The sequence below is a fragment of the Nelumbo nucifera genome, chromosome 6 (assembly GCF_055504915.1).
Source record: "Nelumbo nucifera cultivar China Antique chromosome 6, China Antique-T2T, whole genome shotgun sequence".
Taxonomy (NCBI): Eukaryota; Viridiplantae; Streptophyta; class Magnoliopsida; order Proteales; family Nelumbonaceae; genus Nelumbo; species Nelumbo nucifera.
Window position 1 is genome coordinate 19,400,048 of NC_142654.1, and position 26,775 is coordinate 19,426,822.

The following is a 26,775-nucleotide window of genomic DNA, read 5'->3' on the forward strand; positions in this document are numbered from 1 at the left end:
GCTCGTGACATTTCAACCATGTTTTTCACCTTTGGTTTCCTTCTGTAAATGGTTAGAGACCATCTACATCCATTCTAACCTTGTTTTATGAAAAAAGTTTCTACAAAATAGAAATAGGATAAAAAAATGAAGGCAATGTATCTATTCAGGATGCTCATGATCTCCACTTATACGCGGCAAATGAAACATTCTTTTGCAATAGAAAACAAATAGAGTATTTCACAAGGTTAACATGATACTTAAATAAAATTAAGGCTCAGTTTGGAAAGAGTATAAATACAAATATACATATAAAATAATATAAAATATAAGATTTTTTTGTACTCTACAAATTTGTATTTGTACTCCTTTGAAACTGAGCCTAAAGTTTTTTAACATAACACTAAAAGTTTTTTTTTTTTTAAGCTTATTGGTAAAATTCATCTAACAGAACTCTAAAAACTAACATGAAAGTCTTCTAAAACCCCAAAAAATTAATGTGTACTGGTTTCTCCTTCTGAGAATAAAGCAACATAGATTTTCCCTATTGCAAAAATTTGGGTTGTCTAGGTAGGTCACCTAGGGGGGGGGGTTAAATTGGGTGTTTTTTTTTTTTTTTTTTGAATGGTGTTGAATTACTAAAACTTTTCCTTGCCATTTTTTTTCTAATAGTGATATGCACTATGAAAAAAATGTACACTATGAATGTAGTGGATTTTAAAATTAATGCTTAAGGTAAGGCTGTAACTTGGCCCAGGTTGGCCCAAACCCAACCCAAAAAAGTCAGCTTGGGTTGGGTCAGGTTGATACTTGGGTTAGGGTTAGAGCTGAAATTTATGAATCCGACTTTACTTTGGGTTGGGTTAGGGGTGATCCCTCAAGTAACCCGACTTTGTAGTACATTTCATGTATAAATATATGTTATATATATAATACATCATACATTGATTTGTTTAGATGCATGATAGTTGTATAGCCCCCACCAAATACTATCATTTATTTCTTTTAAGATAACCACTTCACTTAGTCTTAATTGAAAATATTAAAATCTTAATAACATATTTTATGTTTTTTGAATATTTTATTCTTTATCGGTCTCTCTACTGTTTGCCACCCATAGATTATTGCCCATACAAAATTTATTATAAGTTATAACTCATAATAAACTATAGTCATTTCAAACACTTTTTTTTTTTTTATTTTATACTTAAAGAATCAATAAAAACATTAACAAATAAATACTAATAAAACATGTGAAAATTGAGTTAGAATTTAAGATTAAAGAAGTTCTACAAAAACAGCTCTCTCTCCTCCACCCCTAGAAGGCTGAAGGGTAAAGTTGCAATCGTGACTGGAGGTGCGAGAGGGATTAGAGAAAAGACGGTGAAGATGAGTTGGGAATTGTTCTTGCTAGCTCCTTAGCCCATTAGCCTAGAAGAAGAATAGAAGATGTTGAGAAGTTGCTAAGTTCCATGGTTTCATGACACGGCCATCTTGACATCCTTATCAACAATGTTGGGATACTGGAGAATCAATCCAAGCATAAAAGCATAATCAACTTTGATGCAGATGAATTTGATCTCATTTGGGCACTTCACCAACAATACTCGCCATTAATTATTGCTATAGATTTGGGCGATTGGATGGGGCGTCGATCTGCTGAAGATACTCGAGGAGAATCCGAGGATTCCATTAGCCCTAATTCTGTTTCAAGTTTCAATTCCATCGTCAGTTTGAAAGCATAATTCAGATCAAGGTTTTTAAAACCGATTTGGAGAGCGAGTCAGTCAGGGGTTTGGTTCCTGGGTCAAATGGTTTAATTGTTCAAACCAAGTGGTCATTTCATTCTGGCAAAAAAATTAAAAAAAAATAAAAAACAATCAAAACCGTTGAATAGTTCGAACAATTCAACTGTTCGGATTAGTGGTTTATTGACCAAATCAATATTTTTTTGCAAATATCCGGTTTTGAGGAAAAACGGAATCAGTCACCTAACTGGTTCCCAATTTTCCGGTTCGACCATCCGGTCTGATCCGTTTTGAAAACCATGATTCAGATAAAGAATTATATGCTCGAAAAATCAAAGCTCCCCTCTTCTGTAAATTTCCTGTGGCTGCTCATCTCTTACAAACTCTTTTTGGTTACCGGTATCTGATCTGAGCAAGGAATCATCCTGTGTTATCATCTTCCTACTCCTGTTTTTCATCGTTTTATTATAGTGCTTTGTTTTGCTTGCTTGCCTATTTATGTAGTGGATTGATGTTCCATTTTATTCTGGCAGAACTGATGTATAGTTCTAGTAAGTGGGCGTAATAGTTGAGTACTTTTCAACTTGGAGTAAGAGTCTTGCTGACTGGCGGCGATTCTTATCTGACTTATGAAAGATGGAGAGAGGGTATTATTGGATTTTAAAAAAATTTTATATATCGCGTGATATCACATGTGTACAGATTTTGACGAAATATTAGAGATGCTAACGGGTAGAGTTAGTCAATTGTCAGAAAACTTAGGGAGTATTATAAGATAATATGCAAACATTAAGGGTAGAGTTAATCAATTAACTAAACAATAGGGATAATTTAAAAAATTTACCCTTTATTATAATACCCAAAACACTATTCATCTTCTTCTCCAAATGCGACAAAGACAACTTAACCGTCCATCCCTCCCTTTCTCTTTTCTATCTTTCTTCTCTAATCACTTTGTCCTCCTTACTATGTCAAATATTCCTCGTCTGTCACAGACCCATTGCCGTTTCTTCTAAACGGCCATGGGTATGATATAATGATAACGTATTTGTCCCTGTGATTGGTATGATATAGTGATTATGTACTTGTTCCCTTTTTTTTGGTATGATATAAAATTTTCATGGCTCGATGGAAATATATACAAATATTCAGCACTAGCTTTCTCTAAAACATTTCCATCAAATCTTTTACAAAACCCTATTTTTAAAATTTTTATCATCTTACAATGTTTGTGTCTTGGCTTGAATCTAGATTTCAGAATAGAGTAAGCCATGAATTTTTGTAGAAAAGATAGTATTTGCCTCCTTAAATCCTGTAGTTGTGGCCTGGTAGAAACTGAAGTTCTTACACACCTTTTTCTCTGTTGTCAGTAAGTATGACAATATGAGAGGTGAGAAAGAGACTAATTGCTCAAATATCTATTCGTAATCTCTGCAATTCTAGATTTTTTTTTTCGCATTTATCCTGCTTTTGAAGTGACAAGTGTTCGACGACTAAACCTCCAAAACTTCAACCTTGGAGGGATTGCATGCTCTCCCTCTATGGTAGAGTCTCAAGTTGCTCATTGCTTTTACATGAAGTTTCAAGTCTTGGGTTTTAGAAATGGCAACTGCAGAGAAGTTGCACTCTCATGTTGATTTAAAAGAAAGAGGTCATCGTCATTCTGTCGTTGCAAGCGACGCAGGGGTGAGGGAAGCATCTGCTTCTCTAAAGCTAACGATAAATTGTGGCATTCCCAGTTCCTATGGATTGTATGAAGAGAATAGGTTCTCTGGTGTGTCTGATATTGAGATTTGGGGGATTTTGGCCCACTATTAGAATTTTTTGGCATCGGATTGTTTGATTGAGATAGATTTAGGGTCTATTCGTTTCCTCTTAACTCTTATCTCTTAACCTTTTAACTTTAAAAGAAAAATGGTTGTTCGTTTCGTCTTATCTCTTATCTCTTAAAGTGCAATTATACAACTTTTTGTTTTCCAATGATAGCTCTCAAAAGACAAACAAAAACTCTCATATATGAGGTAAAAAATGTATATTTCATAATTTTCAGAATTCAGAATTCAAAGTAACATTATCTACATTCAGAATTCAGAGGAAAGAAAAGTCACTAATACCAATATACCTCTTAATGTAATTATTGCACTTTCAAATACTAGACTTCAAAACAAAAGAACATGCCCTTAGAAAATAGGGTACCAGAAATTAAGGTGCATTTGACTAAAGTCAACTAATCAGGAATTTGGGATTGGAAGGACGATATGGCTACTACTCACAAGCAATGCATTAAAGCTCGATTCAAGATAAGGGGAAACAAGTAAAAACTCAAAATAAAGGGAAACAAATAAAAACTCAAGAGAGGAGCTGAAAAGACCGGGATGACCAATTAAGTTGTTTTTGCCACCTCGAGTTCGTAGTTCTTGGAGAAGAAGATGAGTAGTGTTTTGGGGGTTTAATAAGGGGTTTTTATAGTTCAATCCACCCCTAGGGTGGATATAGGATTTCTAGGGATGGACTGAATCCTATCCATTGATTGATGCCAAATTCATGGGCATGATGTGGTTTATAGGGGGGACTACTAGTAGATTAGGAGGGGCTGCAATTTCAGATTTCTGAGGTGGATTGCAGTCCACTTATCCATTTTAATAAATCTATACCTGAATTAATAGATAGAAAGGTAAAACAGGTATATGAACATCTCCCAATGATGGCATTATCGGTTCTGATACCATCATCAGGAGGTGTTCCCAATACACGATGGGGATGGGCTGTGGGGCGGAGATGTGAACTCTAACTTTCTCTATGAATAATAGAACAATGACGGAAGGGAGGTAAACGGATGATTTTTTAAAACTACAGGGAAAGATTTTGTTAAGATGAAAATATAGGGGAGGATTTTATGATTATCAGGAAACTTATGGAAAGTTTTTATAATTATATATTTTGCCCTTTCATTTTTATTTGTACACGTGCCCCTTTATATTAATAGCGCCATGTAAGCGTAGTTTTTGTTGGATGAGACATTTCGACTTAATTACTTTTACAGTTTCCCAGCATCAGGTAGGAATGTTGCCCGACAAATCGGTTGAGGTACCAAACATGCCCTACGACTATCAACGGTCACCCGATATTGCTTCGTGTCCTTCGTCTTTCCGAGCAAAAGGCTAAAAGCACAAAAAGGATCGAAGAAGAACTGCCTGACCCAGACGCTATGTCGTCGAGGAGCCTCCCTGCAGACGTCATCTTCGATATTCTCTGTAAACTTCCCGTAAAATCACTGCTGCGATTTAAGTGCGTCTGCAAATCATGGCTCGCCCTAATCAGCGACCCTCTATTCATTAAACAACATCTGAATCGAGTGCTAGAAAACATCACTATCCCCAACGACGACGGCGGGTCCTCCAATTTCATCGTCATCTCTGCCGGCATTGTCTTTCACGTAGATAATGGTTCTGAGACAGAAACGAATGATGGGTCGTCGAGAAAACTGGATTTGCCGTTTCAGAATTCTATCAGAAGTCCATGGGTAGCGGGTTCCTGTAATGGGTTGGTGTGCTTGGCCGACGAGAGACTCGATGACACACCAGAAGACTTGTTTGTATGGAACCCATCTACCGGAGATTACGTGAAGTTGCCGGAAACCCCTTTTGAACGTCCTCCCTCCTCCCACTTATTAATGACGGATATTTCTGCGTTCGGCTACATCTCCGCCCTCGACGAATACAAGGTGGTAAAAGTTATTGATGCTTTTGATGTTTCCAGAAGTCCTGGCGTCAATCGGTCCACAGTTCTGGTGCACACGCTGGGCACTGATTCATGGAGAAAGATTGGGGAAGACGTCTCTTTCCAAATTGACTGTCGTTCCGGTGGACTGCTCTTGCATGGAGGTATTCATTGGCCGGCGGCTCGCTTCTTTCAGGTGGGTGTCTTGATGCTCATTGTTTGTTTCGATCTTGAGGACGAGGTGTTCTGGGAGGTCCCATCGCCCGACATGGGAGAGGTTGATAAGGATTGGATTAAATTGGGGGTGTTGAGAGGATGCCTTTGTGCATTTCTTTCTGTTCATGGAGAAAGGATTGACATTTGGGTAATGGAAGATTACGGGGCAAAAGAGTCTTGGATTAGACAGTTTTCCTTCCAGTGGCGAGCAATAGCTAGGGGTTTTGAGTCGTATGATCCGGCGTGGTTTGTGAGGGATGGGGAGATTTTTCTCAAGAATGCTTCTGGGGAGGTGGTTTTGTATCATCCAATACGCAACAGGGTTCTTCGCCTTCCAAATGCTCGGGATCGGGAATTTAGGGAAGGGGAATTTAAAAGAATACTTGGTTATGTTCAGACCCTCGTCTCGCCGCTTTCTCTCAAGGCTAACAGTGGAGTGAGTAGGCAACTTAAGAGAGAAAAGGAAAGAAGGAAGTTCAGGTGAAAGAAAATTTTCTTTTTCCTTATTTCATTAATTCCTATGTTTTTGCGCAGGCTCTACTTAAATGTGGTTTCAAACCTCGGTGATAATCTGGGATCTGTGCTAACAAGGGTTTGGGTATCTGGTTATTTGAATGAAGCCATCTAGGACCTGGTGTTGATTCCATAAGCATTCTATATATAGAAATGATGATTGCACCACCTTACAAAAAACTATTTTCCCTATCTCAACCAATTCCACCTATTTGAAATTGTTCCAATTTCAATGCTCCTCTCCATGAGCGCTAAGTCATTTTGTTTATAGTTTGGTACTTTGATTGTTTTTTCTTGTTGGATTTTCCCCTCTGGAGGCAAAATTGATCTTATAAGATTAGATAATATTTTTTTTTCTTCTTATATTCTATGGAATTTAAGAATGGTTTTGATTTTGTTTTATTTGATAATTGTGAGATTTTATTTAAAATGAGGTAAGATGCAACAGGCATTAAACCAAGTGCAAAACTGGCAAAAAGATAAAAAGACACAAAATGAGCCGATAGAACAAACATATTGACTGTCTATAGGTTTTAAATAGGGTCATTTACTAAAATACCCCTTATAATTTTATGAATTTACTAAAAATCTATCATATAGTTTGTGATTTATTAAAACATCCCTAAATTTTGCAATTGATTTACTTAATTGACTTTTCATTAGATAAAAATGAAAAATAACAATTTTAATACTAGCATCTAGACCTGTTCACGGGCCGGGCTTCAAGCCCAATTTTACATTGTTTCGCGGTCAGATTTTGGGCTGAGCCCATTAAAAACAAAAATGTCATTTTTGCCTTTAATAAAACATGGACAACCATTCTATTTTTTTCTCTATTTGGTCAATTTTAATTTGTTTTATATACAAAAAAGTGTTTGGAATACTTTTGAAATAAACAACCATAAATCCATACCCTTGAACACTTTGACAATTCAAAGTAGGGGTACTTTTGGAATAAACAATCTATGCCCTTTAGACTTAGTTTTTAATGTAATTATATTACTATTTTCATATGGTAAAACAAATAAACAAATAGTTCTTAAAGAAAGGTCCATTAAGTAAATAGATTGCAAACTGTAAGGGTGCTTTAATAAAAAATACGATGGATGGAGAAGGCGGTACACGAAGGAGCTGGGGACTTCGTGAGGTCGAAAGATGGAGAAGATTAATCAAGGTAGAGTCAAAGAACTACTGATGGAAGAGGTCTTTCACCGAAAAGAGATAGCAGTGAAGTTCAGGGAAGGCTAAAAAAGAGAGAACAATGAAGTTCAGGGAAGGTAGAAAAGGAACAATTTACCTTGTAGGGTCAGCGGTCGCTTGGTTTCAATGTTTTCTCGATGGAGCAGCTAATGTAAGTTGGTTAGCAGAATGGAAAGATACATACCTTGAGACTATCTAACGAAACTTACATGGCAAAAACTCAAAAGGATGGTTCGTAACACTGGAAGAGAGATTTGAGAAAGGAAGAAGATAAATAATTATTATACCAGAAGGTAAAAACCTAGAAGGGTGAATTGGGATAGGCCATGAATTGTATCAAATGGTAACCAAGATTTGGACGATAGAAAAGAATGAAGGAAAATAGGGTGGTGCCGAAGGAGGAAATGAAGGAGAGAAGGAAGAGAATAGAAAAGTTGGGGCTAGATGAAGGGTTAGATGATGCAAAGATTGTATCGGTGGCTCTCTCAACTACGGTACCCAACATACTGATAGAAGGGAAAAGTGAATATTAGAAGGAAAAGGTAGTGCTTAGTGTGAAAAACAGGGTAAAGGACTGGGAGAAGTTTCAAACAAATTGGGACTGAAGCAGACAGCCATTCTCATGCTGTTTGAAGAGAATAAGGCGGTGTTGGATGTGGGCTTTGAGGAAGTAGAATTTACTACCATTGAAACTTGGGAGGGCACTGTAATGATCGAAAATTGGTGTAGAATTTCAATGACGGAAGCTTCTGGCTGAAACTGATAGGGTTACCATTTAACCTTTAGCGTAAACCTCTGCTGGAAAAGATAATAGTGGCCTTTGGTGGGGCTCTAATCTCCTACAAAAAGCTGAACCTGAAGGCAGTTGAGCTAAGAATCGCAGGGACCAAGCCTGAAGACATCCCTCGTTCTTTCGATCTGCTCACTGAAGGATTGTGGATTAGAGTTTAAGTTGCTTCGGAATTGGAAGCCACGTTATGGAGGGGAAGCTCGAAGGTTGAAGATGAAGATGATGTGATCGGGTGGGTGACATGTGGAAGCAAAAGAGAAGAGGCAAATGTCATAAGTATATAACCAGACAGCTAGAGAGGAATGATGAGGCAGAAGACAAGGCGCCAGGTTCTTGGGTAGACCAGTGTCCAAAAAAGGAAATTACTTCAAATTGTGGGGCAAAAGAAGCGGGTTTTAACTTTAACAAGAAAAGACAAGGTATTTCAAATTCAATTGACCCGTTGGAGCGAAGCGGAAGAAGAGTGGACCAGTTGGTTAGTAGGGAGGTGGGCGAACCAGCACATGCGAGCTTTCGTAGTCACGTGAGCCAATCGACCAAAGAGACGATAGACAAAAGACCTGATCTATCATCTTCTCCAGCTCGATCGAACTCACCCAGAGAGCAAAAAGGGGGCAGCCTGATGTGGAGGATACGACAGAGAAAAGAGAAAGAGGGCCCTAATCTGAGGTTCTCCAGGAAAAGCCAGGAGCAGTTCGACGAAAGTGATTCTGAAGAGAGTAGTTCAGAAGAAGAGTTTGAGTCCCCTAGCTCGGATGAAAATTCCTACGGTGAGAGCGATTAAGACCAAGGCAGAGTCACTGAACAGGTTATTGAAGATCTCAACCTAGAAGCTTTCTTCAACCTCCGACTTGACTGTTCCTCTCCTCAAGTTCAGTCGAGCCTCGAACCTACCCGACTCAAGTTCGATCGGGTAAAATGGACGATCTGCACTCAAGGGAGAAGAACCTAGACCAGATTCAATCACAGACACAGGGGAATTTAGTAATAAAGCAGGAATAAAGTACCAGAACCAGGTCAATCCCAAGTGATTCAGCCGGATTACTCCCTAACAGAAGCACTTGCAGAGTCGAGTTTTGGGGCTGTGGTCAGAGATCCCCCCTCGAGTCCTTCCGCCTTATCCACCCCAGGGGCACAAGGTTTGTCAGGTAACGATGCGAATTTGCTTATGGTTACTAATGATGCTAGTGCTGCCCCTACAGATTCTACAGATGTACACCATGGCTTAAGAGAGACCCATTATATTGAATGTGCCAAGGATGGAGAAGTAGGGCTTGTAGTCTCTAGGGGGATAGAGAGGAAAGTGTAACAGTGGAAAGTATAGAGAAGTCAGCACTGGAAAAAGGGGGAAGTGAAGGTGGAGGGGAGGAAGCAGAGGCGAAAAGCCTAGGAGAAGGCCAATCAGATGAGGAGATCCTGTTACTGAAATTGGCAGAAAGGATGGGATTGAAAATCTCTAAGTTAGTTCCAGCCAAGACCCAAATGAAGATGAAGGTCAATTGGGGTAAAACTGGTAAGAGGAAATCGAGGGTGGTGGAAAAACTAACGAGTGGATGGGGCAAGAGAGTTAAGGAGAGTGAGAGTAGTGGAAATGGAAGGTGAAGAGATTGGGAAGGGTAAAGGGGAGTCAGAGCCAAGGTGAAATGAAGATAGTGAGTTGGAATTTCAGAGGGTTAGGGAGAGCAACAAAAAGAAGGCTTGTAAAGGAATTATTGAGGAGAGAGAAACCGGACATTGTAATGGTACAAGAGTCAAAGGCCCTGAATATTGATAGAAAGTGGGTGAGAAGTATCTAGGGAGGCAAAGGGATTGGCTGGGCTATGGCCCCATCTTGTGGTGCGTCGGGAGGGATAGTCACATTGTGGAAGGAGGAGACAATAGAGTGCATAGAGGACTTAATGGGGAGATTCTCAGTGTCTGTAAACTTGAGGAAGGTAGATGATAGTTGCAAATGGGTGCTCACAAATGTCTACGGACCTAATTCGTATAGGGAAAGAAATGAAATATGGGAAGAGTTGGTAGATGTGAGAGGACTATGACAAGGACCGCGGTGCTTGTGGGGTGACTTCAATGTGGTAAGACATCCTGATGAATCTAACAAGCCGAGACAGAGGATATCCACCAGCATGAGGAGATTCAATAGGTTTATAGAAACCTTTGAGCTAAAGGAGATTGAAAGTGGTCAACAAAGATTCACGTGGACTAATTGTCAAGAAAATCCTTTATTCTCAAAATTGGACAGATTCCTTGTGTATATGGATTGGGAGGAACATTGGAATAATGTGGTAAGCAGAATGTTACCCAGAATCACTTCGGATCATTGGCCGATTTGCATTCAAGAAGGATTAGAGGGAGAGGGGCTGAAGCCATTTAGATTCGAGAACATGTGACTTACAGTTCTAGAGTTTATGCAAAAAAATCAAGGAGTGGTGGGAGGAAGACAACCCCCAAGCTGATTGGGAAGGGATTAGATTCCACAGGAAACTCAGGAATTTAAAAGAAAAAAAATAAAGGAGTGGAATTTGAATATGGGAGATTAGAAGAAAGAAAGGCAAAACTGATAAGCAGAATTGAAGAGATCAATAGAAAGGAGGAGGGAGGGGCTTTAGAGATAGGGGAGAACGAGGAAAGACTAAATTTGAAAGGAGAATTAGAAACTACACTCCTGAGAGAGGAAATAACTTAGAAGCAGAAATCAAGAGTGCAATGGATTAAAGAAGGGGATGGGAACACCAAATTCTTCCACATGATAGCAAATGGGAGAAAAAGAAAGAATCAAATCTCTATGCTAGAACTGGAAAATGGAACTTTAACAAATTAGGACAAGATTGCTAAGGCATTGGTGGATCACTTTAAATCAATTTTTAGAAGGCCTACGTCAGGAAGATAGGAGTTGGAAGGATTGGAGTGGCCAGTTCTATAAGAGGTGGTGAGCAGAAATCTAGAGATATGTTTTGAGGATGTGATGAAGGTTTTTGAGGAATTCTATCATAGAGGGGTTGTTAGCTGAGGTGTTAATGCTACCTTAACAGCACTGATCCCAAAGAAATCTGGAGCTCACCACCCCAAGGACTTTAGGCCAATCAGTTTGATAACAAGCCAATACAAGATCCTAGCCAAGGTTCTCTCCCTAAGGCTAAAAAAGGTCCTACCAGCAATCATCTCTCAGTTCCAAGGGGCTTTCATCCAAGAAAGGCAAATTTCGGATCAAATTATAATAGCTAATGAATGTGTGGAGGATTTCATGAAATCTAGAAAGAAAGGCATTGTACACAAATTGGATTTAGAGAAAGCCAATGACTTTGTGGATTGGGAGTTTTTGTTGGAGGCTCTTAGGAAGTGTGGATTTGGAGCAAGATGGTGTAGGTGGATTAAAGGATGTCTACAGTCCTGTCATTTCTCAGTATTAGTCAATGGAATAGTAAAGGACTTTTTTAACACTAAAAGAGGAGTGAGATAAGGAGACCCTCTATCCCCCTTCCTTTTTACGATCTTAGTAGAGGTGCTTAGCATATTGATCTCGAAGGCAGATGAGATAGGTACTTTAAAGGGCCGAAGAGCAGGAAGGGGGAGTTTGGTGGTAACTCATCTTCAATTTGCAGACGACATCATTGTTTTTTGTGAAATTGGAGATGAGGTGGCTGCAAGGGACCAAAGGTTGGTGGTTAATCTTTTTGAAAAAGTGACAATTCTGAAGGTGAACCTTAACAAGAGTGTGGTAGCTAGGATTAACTTAACCCAAGAAGAGGTCAATGTTTGGGTAGAGGAATTAGGTTGTCTGCGGAGTGAGTGGCCTTTGAAATATCTAGGACTCCCCCCTAGGTGCAAACCCAAAAAATTTAGGATTCTGGGAACCGGTACTAGGGAGGTTTGAAAAGAAGTTGGCAGCATGGAAGAAAAATTATGTTTCTTTGGGGGTAGGATCACTCTTATTAGGGCTACCTTAGCAAATCTCCCAGTTTACTATCTCTTGGTGTTTAGTATGCCTCAAACTATTGGGAAGAAATTAGAGAAGATAATGAGGGCTTTTCTATGGGAATCTAATGAGAAGAGAGATCATCTAATTAGATGGGAAGTAGCGACTAGAAGGAAGGAGTTGAGAGGATTGGGTCTCGGAAGACTGAAGGAGAGGAATGAGGCTTTGTTGGGCAAGTGGTTATGGAGATTCCTAGGTGAGACAGATAGGCTTTGGCACAAAGTGGTAACCAGACATGAGCTCTCAGAGAATGGTTGGGATGCTAGAGTATCTAGTAGGACCTCGGGCTATTCACAATGGAAGGCAATTCACAAACTTCTCCCTTCGTTTCTCAATCATATCAGATTTGATCTCAACTCAGGTAACAAAATCAAATTCTGGGAAGATATTTGGGTGGGGGACTCTTCTTTAAAAACCTTATTCCCTTCAATTTTTTCTCTCTCCTTCCTCAAAGGTAGACCGATTGTTGACTTCCTTGCCCCTTCCCCATCCTTGTCTGGTTTAGCATGGAATCTAGGATTCCGTAGAAACGTGAGGGACTCAGAATTGGGCTCGTCCTCTCTACTCCATCTGCTCGATGGGGTGTTTCTAGACACTAGACTTTGGGTTCCTCATCCTTCAGGAGTTTTCAGTTGTGCCTCCTTTTTCAAGTCCTTGTCTTTTCCTGCACAACCTGGGGTACCCTTCCCTTTACAAGAAGTTTGCTGTCGACCTATCCCCCACAAAGTGGGTGCCTTTTGTTGGGAGGTCTATCATAGTGCAATTAACACTAGTGATCTGATGTAGAGGAAAAGACCTGGTTGGTGCCTTTAACCAAATTGGTGCTGTTTGTGTAAGTCAACTGGTGAGAATGCCTTTCATATTCTTGTCTCCTGTCCTCTTTCTAGTAGTGTTTGGGATTGGTTTTTCTACCTTTTTGGATGCAGGTGGGACACACCGTTGAGCTTGGAAAGATTGTTTGAGCCATCTACTTTTAGATGGCCAAAGCGAAGAGGGAGAATACTGTGGAGATGCACAAGGACAGTAGTGCTATGGGTACTATGGGAGGAAAGAAATTTGAGAATATTTGAAGACAAGGAAAGATGCAAGGAAGAACTAATAGAAAGTATTATGGTGACGGTGACTTCATGGGTGAAAACACTGAATTTTTTCTCAAATTTTACAGTGGATGATATAATAAGGAATTGGAGGACAGTTGCTAGCTCTTCCTTGGCAAAGAAGAAGGTCCTGAAGGATTGGGTGCCCCCTGAACCAGGTTTTATCAAATTAAACTTTGACGGCAGCAGTTTTGGAAACCCAGGAAGATCTGGAATTGGAGGGGTTATAAGAAATGAAAGAGGAGATGTGCCGGGGCTGTTTTCGGGTCCCATTGGAATTGGAAATTCCACTACAGCAGAACTGAAGGCAATGGTATATGGGATACAAAAAGCTAAGGAGATGGGGGTGGAAAAACTGGTTGTGGAAGGGGATTCCAAAGTTATCATCAGTTGGCTAAAACAACAGGACAGCACACCCTGGCTATTCAGAAATGATATCAAGAAGATTAAAAATCTTTCCAAGGACATGCAACTGTCAATTAGGTGGACTCCTAGAGCAGCAAATGGATTTGCAGACCAGCTAGCCAAACAAGGGGTAAACAGGGATCACTGTTTCTGGGCTCAACTGTAAGAGTGAAAAATCAACTTAATAGTGGATGCAGTACATTGTAGTGGGGTAGCTGAGGCTACTCATAAACTGTAACCCCTGTAACTTCTATTTTTCATCGATGAAATTTCTTTTTATTGATAAAAAAGGGGTGTTTTAGTAAAACGCAAACTATAGGGTGGATTTAAGTAAATCTGTGAAACTATTGAGGGTGTTCTAGTAAATGACCCTTTTAACTAATTTGAACTGGCATGGTTTGTGAGGGATGGTGTGATCTTTGTCAGGAATGCTTCTGGAAAGGTGGTTTTGTATCACCGAATGAACAATGGGATTTGTCTTCACAGTGTTCCAGAATTTAATGGAATACTTAGATGTGTTATTTTGGTACGTGCATGCTTAGATGTGTTATTTTGGCATGGTGGGTCCTCATTTAACTGCTTTTGTTAAAGGCTATGGTGAAATTGATGAGCCACCCAAGAGAGTAGAAAAAGGATAGCATAGTTAAAATACAGAATATCTTTCTTTTTCTATTTCATTCTGGGTTTTTCTTTTTACTTTTTTTCATAAGAGCCTGTCTAGATGTACCTCCATACCTCTGGTGTTAATATCTGTATTTGGAGATTCACATCATAAAATCCAGTAATATGACTCTAATGGTCCTAGAACTAGAGTAATTATCAAATAAAGAAAATGTTGGAGCTCATATCTAGGAGGAATTATCTGTTTCAAGAATGAATATTGAAACAACAAATAACAAGTGGGTTTCACTGATGCAGGATGAAACAACAACGATGATGCCTCTTGGATTTGCCTCATCTAACCTGAACTATGTTTAGAAAATAATGTATTTAGAGGTTGTGGGTTGGGAAACAATAATAATGCTTCGCAGATGAACCTGTTAGTTTTGAGATGTCCTGATATCTCTCTCTTTTTCACCTACCAAAAAAAAAAATGAAAAAAGATATTTCTTTCTTTTTCATAGGTAATGAGCAACTCCATTTAAAATATCAGTATTACATGATATATGAAAAAGATCCACCTGAAAGAGATTTCATATACATAGGTAATGAGCAAAGGGCATCTAGGATCCAGTGATAGAAAGAATGGCCAGAAAATTACCCACCTGGAAATGTAAATATCTATCATCCTGGGCTAAGAAGACTTCACTAAAGAGCATCCTATGACAACTACCCACTTTTTTCTTGTCTTCCTTTCCTGTACCAGAAAAAGTTGCAGAGAAGCTAGAAAAAATAGAAAGAGATTTCCTTTGGAAATGATGGCAGGAGAAAAATAAAATTCATCTGGTACATTGGGATCAAGTTTTCTTACCTGAATCAAGAGGTTGGTTAGGAGTAGAGAAAATGAGGGAAATGAAAGCTGCTTTTATTGCAAAGTGGTTCTGAAGATTTAGCTCTCAGCCTCAGTTGCTATGGAGGCAGATCATTGCAGAAAAATTTGGGATCATGAATTTTAATTGGGATTCAGGTATTGCAGAGGATCCTTATGGTTGTTCAGTTTGGAGTGGCTTTGAGAAGTTATGCGGTAACTTCATTCAAGGCATCTGTCTGAAAGTGGGATGGGAGATAAGATTATGTTTTAGAAATATGTGTGTGAAGATCGAGCTTTGATGGAGAAGTTTCCTACCCTTTGCATCCTTGCAGAGAATAGGGAAGCTAGGGTGATTGATACCTATGAAGTCCAAGAAGGGTTGTCTTCTGGAGCCTAACTCTGAGAAGAAGCCTGAATGATTGGGATTTGGGAGAAGTCAGGGTGATTGATACCTATGGTTTCCCTGTTCAGTTTGCTCAACAGATTTTACCCAAAGCCAGATCAAGAGTATTTTAGGAGCTGGAAGTGGGAGAAGTCAGGGACTTTCTCAGTTAAGTCTTTGTGCAGGCAGTTGTAGCCAAAATCCTGTTTTATCTCATAAGCAAGTTTGGTTATCCCACATTCCATCCAAAGTGGCTTTCTTGTCGTGGGCTGCTGGATAGTTGTTTAACCAGGGATAATTTGTCAAGAAAGAAGAGGAGTCAGCATTCATTCAGAGGCTTATGTACTATGCAGGAGAGACAGAAACTGCAAATCATTTATTTCTGCAGTGCACTATGGTGGCCCAGGTCTATTCCTATTTCTGCAGATTGTGGAACATTTCCTGGTTTGTGCCTGCAAATTTCTAGGACACTTGCACTCCTGGAAACTGAAAGGTTTAAATGATGAAGGAAGGAGATTGTGGGGTACATCCCAGCTGCAGTGTCATGGTACATTTGGAAGGAGAGAAATCAGAGAACTTTTCAGAATAGGAGCTACTCAGTGGATGAATTAATTAAAAAATAGTGGGCTCCATTCACTCGGGCTGGCTGCAACAGACCTGTTCACTAACATAGAACATCATAGATATTTTGATCCTGCCTTGTTGTTTTTATAATGTGGGCAGGGCAAGTGCAGAATGAACATATTTTGTAAGGTGGCAAGAGAGAGATTGCATAAGCATCCTCAAAACAATGAAGTTAAACAAGGGGAAAGTATTACATCTCCCCATTGTTAGAATGTTAGAGTTATGTTCGGCTGATAAGAGTTCTTATTAGCCCATTCTTATGTTTAACTTATCTTGTAACTGGGCTTGTGTTAATGGGCCTAATCCTGTTTAATGATTTAAGTCATCTGGGTGTCCCATCACTAATCAGGGGCATCCCAGTAATTTCTTGTACCTTGTACTATATTCATCTATAAATAAAGAACTGGTCGACTGGCTAGTACAGCTCGACATTCTATTCTTTTCTGTCATTCTCTTTTCTTTCTTGCTACTTCGAGTATAGCACTTCAGATTACATGGTATCAGAGCATTAGCTCCTTCCTGGTTTCAGCAGGCGTACTCTCTTCTCTTGCTGTCTTTTCATCTTCTCTCTTCCTTTTCTGGGTTGTTGCAGTGAAGACCTAGGAGTGTAAGAGAGTAAAGCAAGTTCGAACCTAGGGTTTCTCTTGGTTGTAGGACTCAAGAGAAGTAAGACCCAGAAGTAGATGTCCTACTAGATTATCTCCAGCAAAGAGTAGCTATTGGGCTACTAAGAGAAGTCTGTATAGGACAGACCTAGTTGAGGACTGATTTCAGCAGTCCTAGCACTAGCCGAAAGAGGGAGAGCTTCCTCTATAGTTGCAGCTTCGTGCTTCAGCAAGACTTGCGCAGAACAAGTGGTAAAGACTTAGCCTTCTCTACAGTTGCAGCTTCGTGCCCCAGCAAGACTTGGGCAGAACTGTGGTAACTTCAGTTACAGATTCTCTTCAGGTTGGTTATCAGTCCTACTTTGTGAACTTCAGTTACTGCACTGCACAGTTACTTCAAGTTGCACAACAAGCCCTAACTGAAGTAACTTCAGTTAACAGCACTGTGAACTGGTTCAGTTAGCAGCCCTGTACTTGCTACTTCGGTTATCAGTACTGAACTGGTTCAGTACCCGAACTGTGAACACTTCTACCAGCACGGTGAACACTGTAACCACTTCGGCCAGTCCTAAACAGAATCAATTACAGCACTGTGAACAACTCCTGGACTGAAGTCAAGATGTCCTCACTATCCGGTGAAGTTTCCTCTAGAGATAACAGACCTGTTACAAGGTCCTCAAACCTGGAAAACCCTAATCTGCACAGCTTGCAGATTACAAGTGTGCTGCTAGATGAGTATAACTTCAGAGAGTGGTCTGTCTCAGCAATGCTGTTCATTACCTCTCGTGACCTCACAGGCTATTTGGATGGAGACAAGAAACAACCAGAAATTGGCAGTCCTGAATACACCGTGTGGCGTAAGGAAAATGCCACAGTCATGTCTTGGTTGCTGGCCTCTATGACTCCTAGGGTGGCCAGAACTGTTCATCACTTCCCCACAGCTGCTAAAATTTGGGAGAAAGTATCTAAGACATATGGCCAGAAAAAGAACAATGCTAGAATTTACAGGCTGAACCAAGACATTGCAGCCCTAAGGCAAGGAGGCATGTCCGTGGCAACCTACTTTGCAACACTGGAAGGCCTCTGGGAAGAGCTTGACCACCATTTGATTTTGGATTGGGAAAATGCTAATGATAAGGAGAGGCATGATAAGCAGATTGAGGAGGGCAGAGCCTTCAAGTTTCTGGCGGGTCTTGACCCTGTATATGAAGGTATAAGGTCACAGATTCTAGGGAGAGATGAATTACCTGAGCTTCACCATGTCTACTACCTGGTGAGGAATGAAGAAGTAAGGAGAAAGGAGATGCAAGTTGACTCCCAGACACAGTCAACAGAACAACCTGGAGAACATTCAGCCTTAGTCTCCACTAAGGGGAATAGATTTTCAGACAAGAAGTCCCTCAAGTGTACACATTGTGGTGGTGAGAAACACACAAAGGAGAAATGTTGGGTCCTGTACCCTCATCTAAAGCCAGCTTCTCTGAGAAAGGACAAAAGGCAACAGAAGGGCCACACAGCAAGTGGGAATCTTGCCACCAACAACAATAGTGACAACTCACAGAGTATTCAGACAGTGTCATCTTCCACCGCAAGGCAGGCTGCCGACTCCTCTGGACCAAGTACTTTGGGCTTCACAGCTAGTGAGGTAGAGGTTCTCAGTCGGGCATTAGCCCGTCTGAAGAACAATTCTTTAGCTTCCACCTCTCTTGCCAAATCAGGTACAGCCTCTGCATTTAGTGCATCTAGTTCCATTAATTCTACCTCTTGGGTTATTGATTCCGGAGCCACTGACCATATGACACATATGTCCTCCTTATTCTCCACATATCATTTGTTGTCTGGCCAGGATAAGATGAGAGTAGCTGATGGGTCCCTCTCCACCATCTCTGGAAAGGGGGTGGTTGACCTAAGCAAGGATCTCTCTCTTAAATCAGTCCTACATGTTCCTAGTCTTACCTCAAATCTGTTGTCTGTTTCAAAGCTTACAAAAAACTTGAACTGCAGTATAACTTTCTTTCCTTCTCATTGTGTCTTCCAGGACAGATTGATGAGGAAAACGATTGGGAGTGGTCATGAGTATGGGGGCCTCTACTACTTTGATGAAGATGTCAGCTCAGCCATGCAAGCTTCTACTACTAGTCCGGAGAGTGTGGAGTCAATAGCTAGGCTGCACTTGTGGCATGCTAGGCTAGGTCATTTGTCCTTTTCTTCCTTAGCAATGTTGTTTCCCGAATTATGTAAGGGCATTTCGAGTCAGAGTTTAATTTGTGATGTGTGTCAAATGTCAAAACAATGTAGATCAATGTATCCAATTTCTAGTAATGAAATTCAAGCCCCTTTTGACTTGGTTCATTCTGATGTTTGGGGTCCTTCACCCATTGTTTCCATTGATGGCTTCCGTTACTTCATCAGTTTTATTGACCATTATTCTCGGTGCACTTGGATTTATCTGTTGAAAGGACGTGAAGAAGTTCCCCGGATAACTATGATGTTTTGCAAGATGGTTGAAACACAATTTGATAAAAAGATCAAGCAATTCCGTTCAGACAATGCAGCTGAATACTTTGAAAGATCCCTGAACTCATTCATGGAAGATGCAGGCATGTTACATCAATCATCGTGTGCTTACACCCCTCAGCAAAATGGGGTCGCTGAGCGCAAGAACAGACATCTATTGGAGACAGCTCGAGCCCTTCTTTTCCAGCACAATGTGCCCAAGCAATATTGGTTTCAAGCTGTTCTCACTGCATCATACCTGATAAATCGGATGCCATCTAAGGTACTGGGTATGAAGACCCCTTTCTCTGTTTTGTGTCCCACTCTTCCAGAATTTCCTCTTCCCCCGCGGGTTTTTGGTTGTACATGCTTCATACATGTGAAAGATCCAAAGAAGACCAAGCTGGATCCTAAGGCTACAAAGGGAATATTTTTGGGGTACTCTCCTACGCAGAAGGGGTATAAGTGTTATGATCCTGTCTCCAAGAAAAAATATGTCACCAGGGATGTAGCCTTTTTTGAGTCTCAATCCTATTTCGGGTCTTCTCAGAATCCTCTTCAGGGGGAGAGTAGTGGGTTGGAAGAGGATTCTCATTCTCCCTTCTTTTTTGTTCCCATTTCAGCACCTTCCACTACTACTAGCTATAACATTCCGGGTCAACCTAGTGAGACTTCCACTGTGCCAGTTGCTTCTCCAGATTCGGCTGATACTTCTGAAGGTTCCAGTAAACAAGAGAAAGAGATACTTACATACAGTAGAAGGAAGAAGGCCCCTCAACCTCATGATTGCAACCAGTTGAACTCAGATCAATCTGTCTCTGCAATCCAAGGTAATTCTGATTCACTCAATTCAGATTTGGATCTTCCTATTGCTCTCCGTAAGCCTGTTCGTTCTTGTACCACTTGGCATCCCATAGCCGATTATGTTTTTTACTCACACTTATCCCCTGCCTATCATTCCTTTGTGTCTGCTCTTTCCTCTGTATGTGTCCCTTCCAGGTATTCAAAGGCGGCATCTGATCCAAGGTGGAAAGAAGCCATGAATGAGGAGATGAAAGCCCTAATGAAAGCAAGGACATGGGAATTGGTGGACCTGCCAGATGGGAAAGGCATTGTTGGGTGCAAGTGGGTATTCACAGTAAAGCACAGGGAAGATGGGTCAGTTGAGAGGTACAAGGCCAGACTCGTGGCAAAGGGGTTTACACAAAAGGAAGGAATTGACTACAAGGAAACCTTTGCCCCAGTAGCAAAGCTCAACACAATCAGGGTTCTACTGTCACTAGCAGCAAAATTCTCTTGGGAACTTCATCAGCTGGATGTGAAGAATGCCTTCCTAAATGGTGATCTTCATGAAGAGGTGTTCATGGAACCCCCACCTGGATATGATGTTGGAAAGAAGGTATGTAAACTAAGGAAAGCATTATATGGTTTGAAGCAATCTCCCCGGGCATGGTTTGAGAGACTTTGTTTGGCCATGAAGAAAGTAGGGTACACTCAGAGCAGTGCAGATCATACATTGTTTACAAGGAGACAGGATGACAAACTTACAGCACTCATTGTGTATGTGGATGATATGGTGATTACTGGAAATGATGTGAGAGAGATGAAGAGGCTGAAGGAGTTCTTAGCTTCAGAATTTGAGATCAAAGACCTGGGAAATCTGAGATACTTTCTTGGAATTGAAGTTGCTAGATCAAGAGAAGGAATCTACATATGTCAAAGAAAGTATGTGCTAGATCTCCTAGAGGAAACAGGCATGATGGGGTGCAGGCCAGCAGACACTCCAATAGAACCAAGCCATGGATTACAAGAATCAATGGGTGAGGAATACTGTGATAAGGAAAGGTACCAAAAGTTGGTAGGAAAACTGATATACTTATCCCTTACTCGGCCAGACATTGCCTATGCAGTACATGTTGTCAGTCAATTCATGCACTCACCAAAGACCCCTCATATGAGAGCAGTGGAAAGAATCCTCAGATACTTGAAGACTTGCCCAGGGAAAGGAATTTTATTCAGAAAAAACAGCCGACTTGAAATTGAAGCCTACACTGATGCTGATTGGGCTGGGTCTGTTGGAGACAGAAAATCAACCTCAGGTTACTGTACATTCTTGGGAGGAAACCTAGTCACATGGCGCAGTAAGAAGCAGAATGTTGTGGCTAGATCAAGTGCAGAAGCAGAATACCGAGCTATGGCACACGGGGTTGCTGAACTCTTATGACTCAGGACTCTCCTTAATGAGCTCGGTATCAAGACAGATAGTCCTCTCAAGCTGTACTGTGATAATAAAGCTGCTATCAACATTGCCAACAATCCTGTGCAGCATGACAGGACAAAACATATTGAAATTGATCGACACTTTGTCAGAGAGAGAATTATTTCAGGAGAACTCTGTGTGCCTTATACTCCATCAGAGATGCAGATTGCAGATGTATTAACTAAAGGGCTGGCATCAACGAAGTTCAGGGACATACTTGGCAAGCTAAACATGATTGATATCTATGCTTAGCTTGAGGGGGAGTGTTAGAATGTTAGAGTTATGTTCGGCTGATAAGAGTTCTTATTAGCCCATTCTTATGTTTAACTTATCTTGTAACTGGGCTTGTGTTAATGGGCCTAATCCTGTTTAATGATTTAAGTCATCTGGGTGTCCCATCACTAATCAGGGGCATCCCAGTAATTTCTTGTACCTTGTACTATATTCATCTATAAATAAAGAACTGGTCGACTGGCTAGTACAGCTCGACATTCTATTCTTTTTTGTCATTCTCTTTTCTTTCTTGCTACTTCGAGTATAGCACTTCAGATTACACCCATGAATGGCAACATACAAGTACAAGAGATATTCCCAATGTGCAGCTGTAGTGTCTTCTGGGTAGTGTGGGTAGCATACTTGTGGGTTGCAGAACCAAGCTTGGAAGTAGCTCAATTACTGGTTAAATGTCTTCTAGTTAAGATTATGATCTATTTGTATTGGATTTTTTTATTTGTATTATGGAGTATGGATGTAATCAATTTTTATTTTTTAATGCTCTTTCTATCTTTACCTCCTTTTTCTATTCCTTGAGGATGAAGATCTTATGGATATCTCTGTTGCTTTGTGTTGATTTTCACCCTATCTTAATTTTGTATTTATGTTTTGCAGTTCAGAAAATGTCAGAATGAATTCGCCTTGGAGTCTCCCAATGTTGGGGCTGTAGCAAAAGTAGCCATGATTACTGGGACTTGGGATGGAAGATGGATAAAGGAAAACCTCTCTATTTCATAGATTGGTTGTGAAGTTGTAAGTTTTAAACAGTATGTACCAGAAATCAATTAGACTAACTGGTTATAACTTTTTAGCCTTCAAATTTATTTTTTGAATCAGAAAATATAAGTAAAGTATTACCCATAAACTTATGAATTGCACGTTCATTGCAGAATACATTTTGGATAAATCATTTTCAATACAAATTTATATTCATCTTCCCATGTTTGTAATTTGGAAACCTTTGTTTAAAGGAGGCTTGTTTAATTGTTAAAAAACTATATGGACATACCTTTACTGTCACCTGAAACTTCATTAAAATAATAAAAGAATGTGGTATTTACAAAGATGACAACCATCTCTCAGCTTAGGCTGGCTGCTGCTACCTACCTTTACTGTCACTCAATGTTTTAAAATGCGGAGGCATGACGCGAGGCGTTCCAGTACCTAGAGGCATGAGAGTGTGAGACGTAGTTCAGAATGTAAGAGGCATAAGCCTCACGAACACAAGGAGGCATAAGTCTCCTTAAGAGGAGGTGGATGAGGAGGAAGAAAGGAGGGAGAGGAGGAAGAAGAGGAAGGAGGATCTCATTTTTCTTTAGTTTTTAATAAAAATCTTTCCTTTCCTTCCCTTCTTTCTTCTTCTCTTGCTTTTTCTTTTTTTTTTTTTTCTTTTTTTTTGTCTTTTTATATGAGGACACATGAGGCATATGCCTCTAGCATGCCTCATGAAAAAGGTGTATGCCTCTTGCCATCTGAGGCATATGCCTCAGAGGTGTAAACACCTCTTGCATACACCTCAGGGCGTTTTGGGGGTGCCTCCCACGCCTTTTAAAATACTGCTGTCACTATTTACTTGACAAGCATCAGTTCTTGTAGCTCTGCTACAAATTCCCCCCCTGTTAAATTCCCATGGCCTATGGATCCTGAAAAATAAAGCAATGATCACCCATTATGGTCTATATAGATTCCCACTTCTGCCAGATGAACCTATTAAATTTCCATGGCCTATGGGTCCTGAAAAATAAAGCAATGATTACCCAATATGGTCTCTATAGATCCACACTTATGCCAGATGGGCCTGGATTGCCCCTGCTGCAGCCATCAAGTTAGTTTTATCACATTTGTATCCAGTGGCCTCCACAATGAGAGAACAAGAGATCTAGTTGAGGATTGTGCAAACCAGCTGCCATCCCCTATTGATATTCTCTATAGAGAATGGATCAAATACTTGTCATTTTGAACCAAGAAGCTATTTTCACTGTTATTCTCTCAATGATAACACATACACAACTACACCGAGCTTTGCCATTAAATAGTCTATTATTTCTCTCTTCCCATGAAGTCCAATACTTCAAATAATTCTTGTGAATGCATTTTAATATCTAAACACAATTTGCAGTGGATCAATATCATTTTTGTTCTTTCTTAACCTCAGAAGAGGTCAACTGTGAATAAATCAAGGTTATTTTGGTTTCTTCTGAAGATGGATGCATCATCTTCATATGGATTGGATGCTCATAAAGTAGTGCTGTTTCTTCTGCGGGACCTTCACTGAATCACCTTTTGCTCATTTGAGCTTCTATATGTTTAACAATGTCTCATTGAGATTGTCAACATGGAACTTCAAAGACCATATGGGTAACTGAGCAGTGCAAATTGGCCCACTGATCTAGACAATTTTGACTGACAAATGAACCCACTTGGTGGAATGTAGTTGGTTGGTTGTAAAAGAATTTAAAGATGCATGGGTAACAGCAGGCTGTTTAGAATTTGAGTACTCTATCTCAAATTCTGGGCAATTTTGACTAGCAAATGAATCCATTTGGTAAAATATAGTTGGTTTATTGTAAAAGCATTCAAGGATGTGTGGGTAACAGCAAGCTGTGCAGAATTTGGGCACTCTTATCTCTTCTTCTTTTGATCTGGAGAATTTTGACTGGCAAATGAGCACCCTTATCTCTTTTCTTCTCTGTTTGGTGGAATATAGTTCTTTTTTTTCTGTTTGGCAACTCAAAGATTTCATTTTCATGGTTGCATTCCTTTTTTAAGGTGTAACATTTTGACCAATGATAGCCATACATGCTTATGGTCATACAGGTAGAGGCTTCACTGTGTTTGAGGAATGCTGAGTGGGGCTCTTAGTATATTTCTATAGTCTTTCCTTCTATGTAATATTTCAGCCATGAAACATTTGGTAAGAAATGAATATCACTTTCTGCAACTATGATTTTGCAGTTTTTTTTTTTTTTAATTTCCTTATAAGGATATTCGTGCTTGAATACTCTGCGTGGTGTGATAAGATAAGGGCTTTATTTGGGAGGGCCAGGTAGGAACTAGGAGTGCAACTTAAGCTGGGTTAGCCCCAAGCCCCCAACCCAATCCGAAACCCGAAAAAATAGGATTGGTTGGGTTATATATATATGTATGTATGCATGCATCATATATGTATAGCCTGTGTTTGGTTTGAAGGAAAAAGTAGGGAAAGGAAAGGTAGGGAAACCAATACAAGGTTTGTAAAGGTTTCCCTACCTTTCCCTTCCTTTCCCTACTTTTTCCTTTAAACCAAACATAGCCATAGTGAAAAAGTTGGGTCAACCTGACCTAACCTGGCCTGACTTGCACCCCTACTAGCAACTCCATTTGTTTATTTTTATTGCCAATTAAAACCATAATTTTGTATTAGTCACAAACATTTAAAGTTATTTTGTTTTAGTTTTTATATGGGATTTCTTTGCTTCAATTTATATGGGCCTTCGGACTACCTTTCTAATGCTAGCCATTGTTCCAGAAATTGCAACGGGTTGAATGATCCGAGTTTCTAACCATCTGACTTAGTTGCTCAAAGTTCTAGTTATTCATCAAAAAACATGCGAGCAGTGGATCATTGGTGAGCAGATTTATGTCTCTCACACAAATTCTGGTTTTATATTAGTCCATGGGTGATGGGGCATGGAGATGGAACTCCAAAGAGAGATACATAGATACCAATCTAAGTAAATATCTTCTGTTTTTAACCAGAAAAGCAAGAAGTAGGATTATATCCCAAGACAATTGTGACTTTTAGATTAGAATAATATACTTTTCTCAACTGTGGCATTTGCCATCTTCTGGCAGGATGCCTGATCAGAAAATTGATCCAATCAGATAATTGGTAAACATGATGTTTTGTACCTCAAAGAAAATGGTCTGCAATCTTTTGCACGAGTAGGGACTCTTGATGGGTGTAAGTGGGCCTTCGCAAATCTGCTCTTTTGCTACTTTTACCACGAGTATGTAGGGATGTGGTATGCTGGTTATTAACCATTGGAACTGTTCAGTGGCGTGTGTTATTAAGGCATTGCAAGAGTCCAATGATGCCTACCTGTAAGAAGTAATAAAATGCTACTCCTCAGGCCTTGGCTGCCATAAGTCCAATGTGTAGAGGAGGCGGACCCACCATTGAATTGATCACACCTATAACAAAAATGTCACTGATATGCACCATACAGCACTGTCCTCAATGCTTCTCAAAGTAGGTTACTATGTTTTTCATTTTATTAGTTGACCATCATCAATATTTAAATACAACAAACATTATAACATTTTTGGTTTTATTTTTTATTTTTTATTTTTATTTTCAGTGGGGAATATCTACAACATCTGCCGCTTGCTCTGCTCCCATACATGCTGGTTCGCAGGGTTACAGAGGAAAGGTAAAAAGCTGGTAGTGGGCACCCTTTTCATGGAGTGAATCCAAAGGCCTTGGGACCAAGGAATAGGGCGTGGGGGACACACATCTCTAATCTGAGACAACCAGATGAAATCAGGGAGATCTGTGAAGCCGTGTGCTATCATTGTCGGCCATTTGTAAAGTGGGGAGTTTAGGTAGGTAGGGTTATGCTCTGAGGAACTGGATGCAACCCTAGGAAAGTTGGTTTGCTTGAAGCCCTTTTTCCACTGAGCCTCAGTTTGCTAAAAATGTAATAATAAAAGAACAACTTTATGTTACAGAAATATATATATTCCACTATCGGTGTCATAAAATGCACCTTGAGCTGTAAATATTGCATCATGAGAAATTTAATGTTGCACTTGCATCCATAATGGGTGCTACAGAATTTGTTTTGGGGTAAATTATTTAAATCTCCCAAAACAAATTTAATGTTGCACTTGCATCCATAATGAGAAATTTAAATCTGCTTTAACCTCCCTTAACTTTGACCTCTGTAAAAAAAACCTCTCCACATTTGGGTTGAATTATGCTTATTGACCCCCCCTTCTTCTTTTCTTCTTCTTCTTCTTTTTCTTCTTCTTCTTTAAC

At 40.0% G+C, this 26,775-nt stretch overlaps 1 protein-coding gene across 13 annotated transcripts; it reads left to right on the forward strand.

Annotated features, from left to right (window-relative positions):
• The first annotated feature begins 4,811 nt into the window (after nt 1–4,811).
• LOC104591264 (F-box protein At3g07870-like) lies at nt 4,812–26,492 on the forward strand. 13 transcript variants are annotated; one of them, XR_016077830.1, is made up of 5 exons: nt 4,813–6,143; nt 22,371–22,522; nt 24,573–24,669; nt 25,264–25,362; nt 26,096–26,492. XR_016077830.1 is itself a non-coding variant. In XM_088890686.1 (2 exons), the coding sequence occupies exons 1-2, from the start codon at nt 4,936–4,938 to the stop codon at nt 22,423–22,425; spliced, it is 1,263 nt and encodes a 420-aa protein (XP_088746812.1). In that variant the 5' UTR covers nt 4,813–4,935; the 3' UTR covers nt 22,426–22,678. The 13 variants fall into 13 exon arrangements, 1 of the variants encoding a protein (XP_088746812.1); XR_016077828.1 differs by lacking the exon at nt 25,264–25,362 and adding an exon at nt 25,590–25,986; XR_016077829.1 differs by having other exon boundaries at nt 22,371–22,508.
• The last annotated feature ends 283 nt before the right edge of the window (nt 26,493–26,775 follow it).

Bases quoted from the DNA above. Each gene is read 5' to 3' on its own strand.
- LOC104591264 (XM_088890686.1), top strand. From the start codon at position 4,936: ATGTCGTCGAGGAGCCTCCCTGCAGACGTCATCTTCGATATTCTCTGT. The intron at 6,144-22,370 runs GTGAAAGAAAAT...TATGTTTTGCAG, and splicing joins AAGGAAAGAAGGAAGTTCAG to TTCAGAAAATGTCAGAATGA.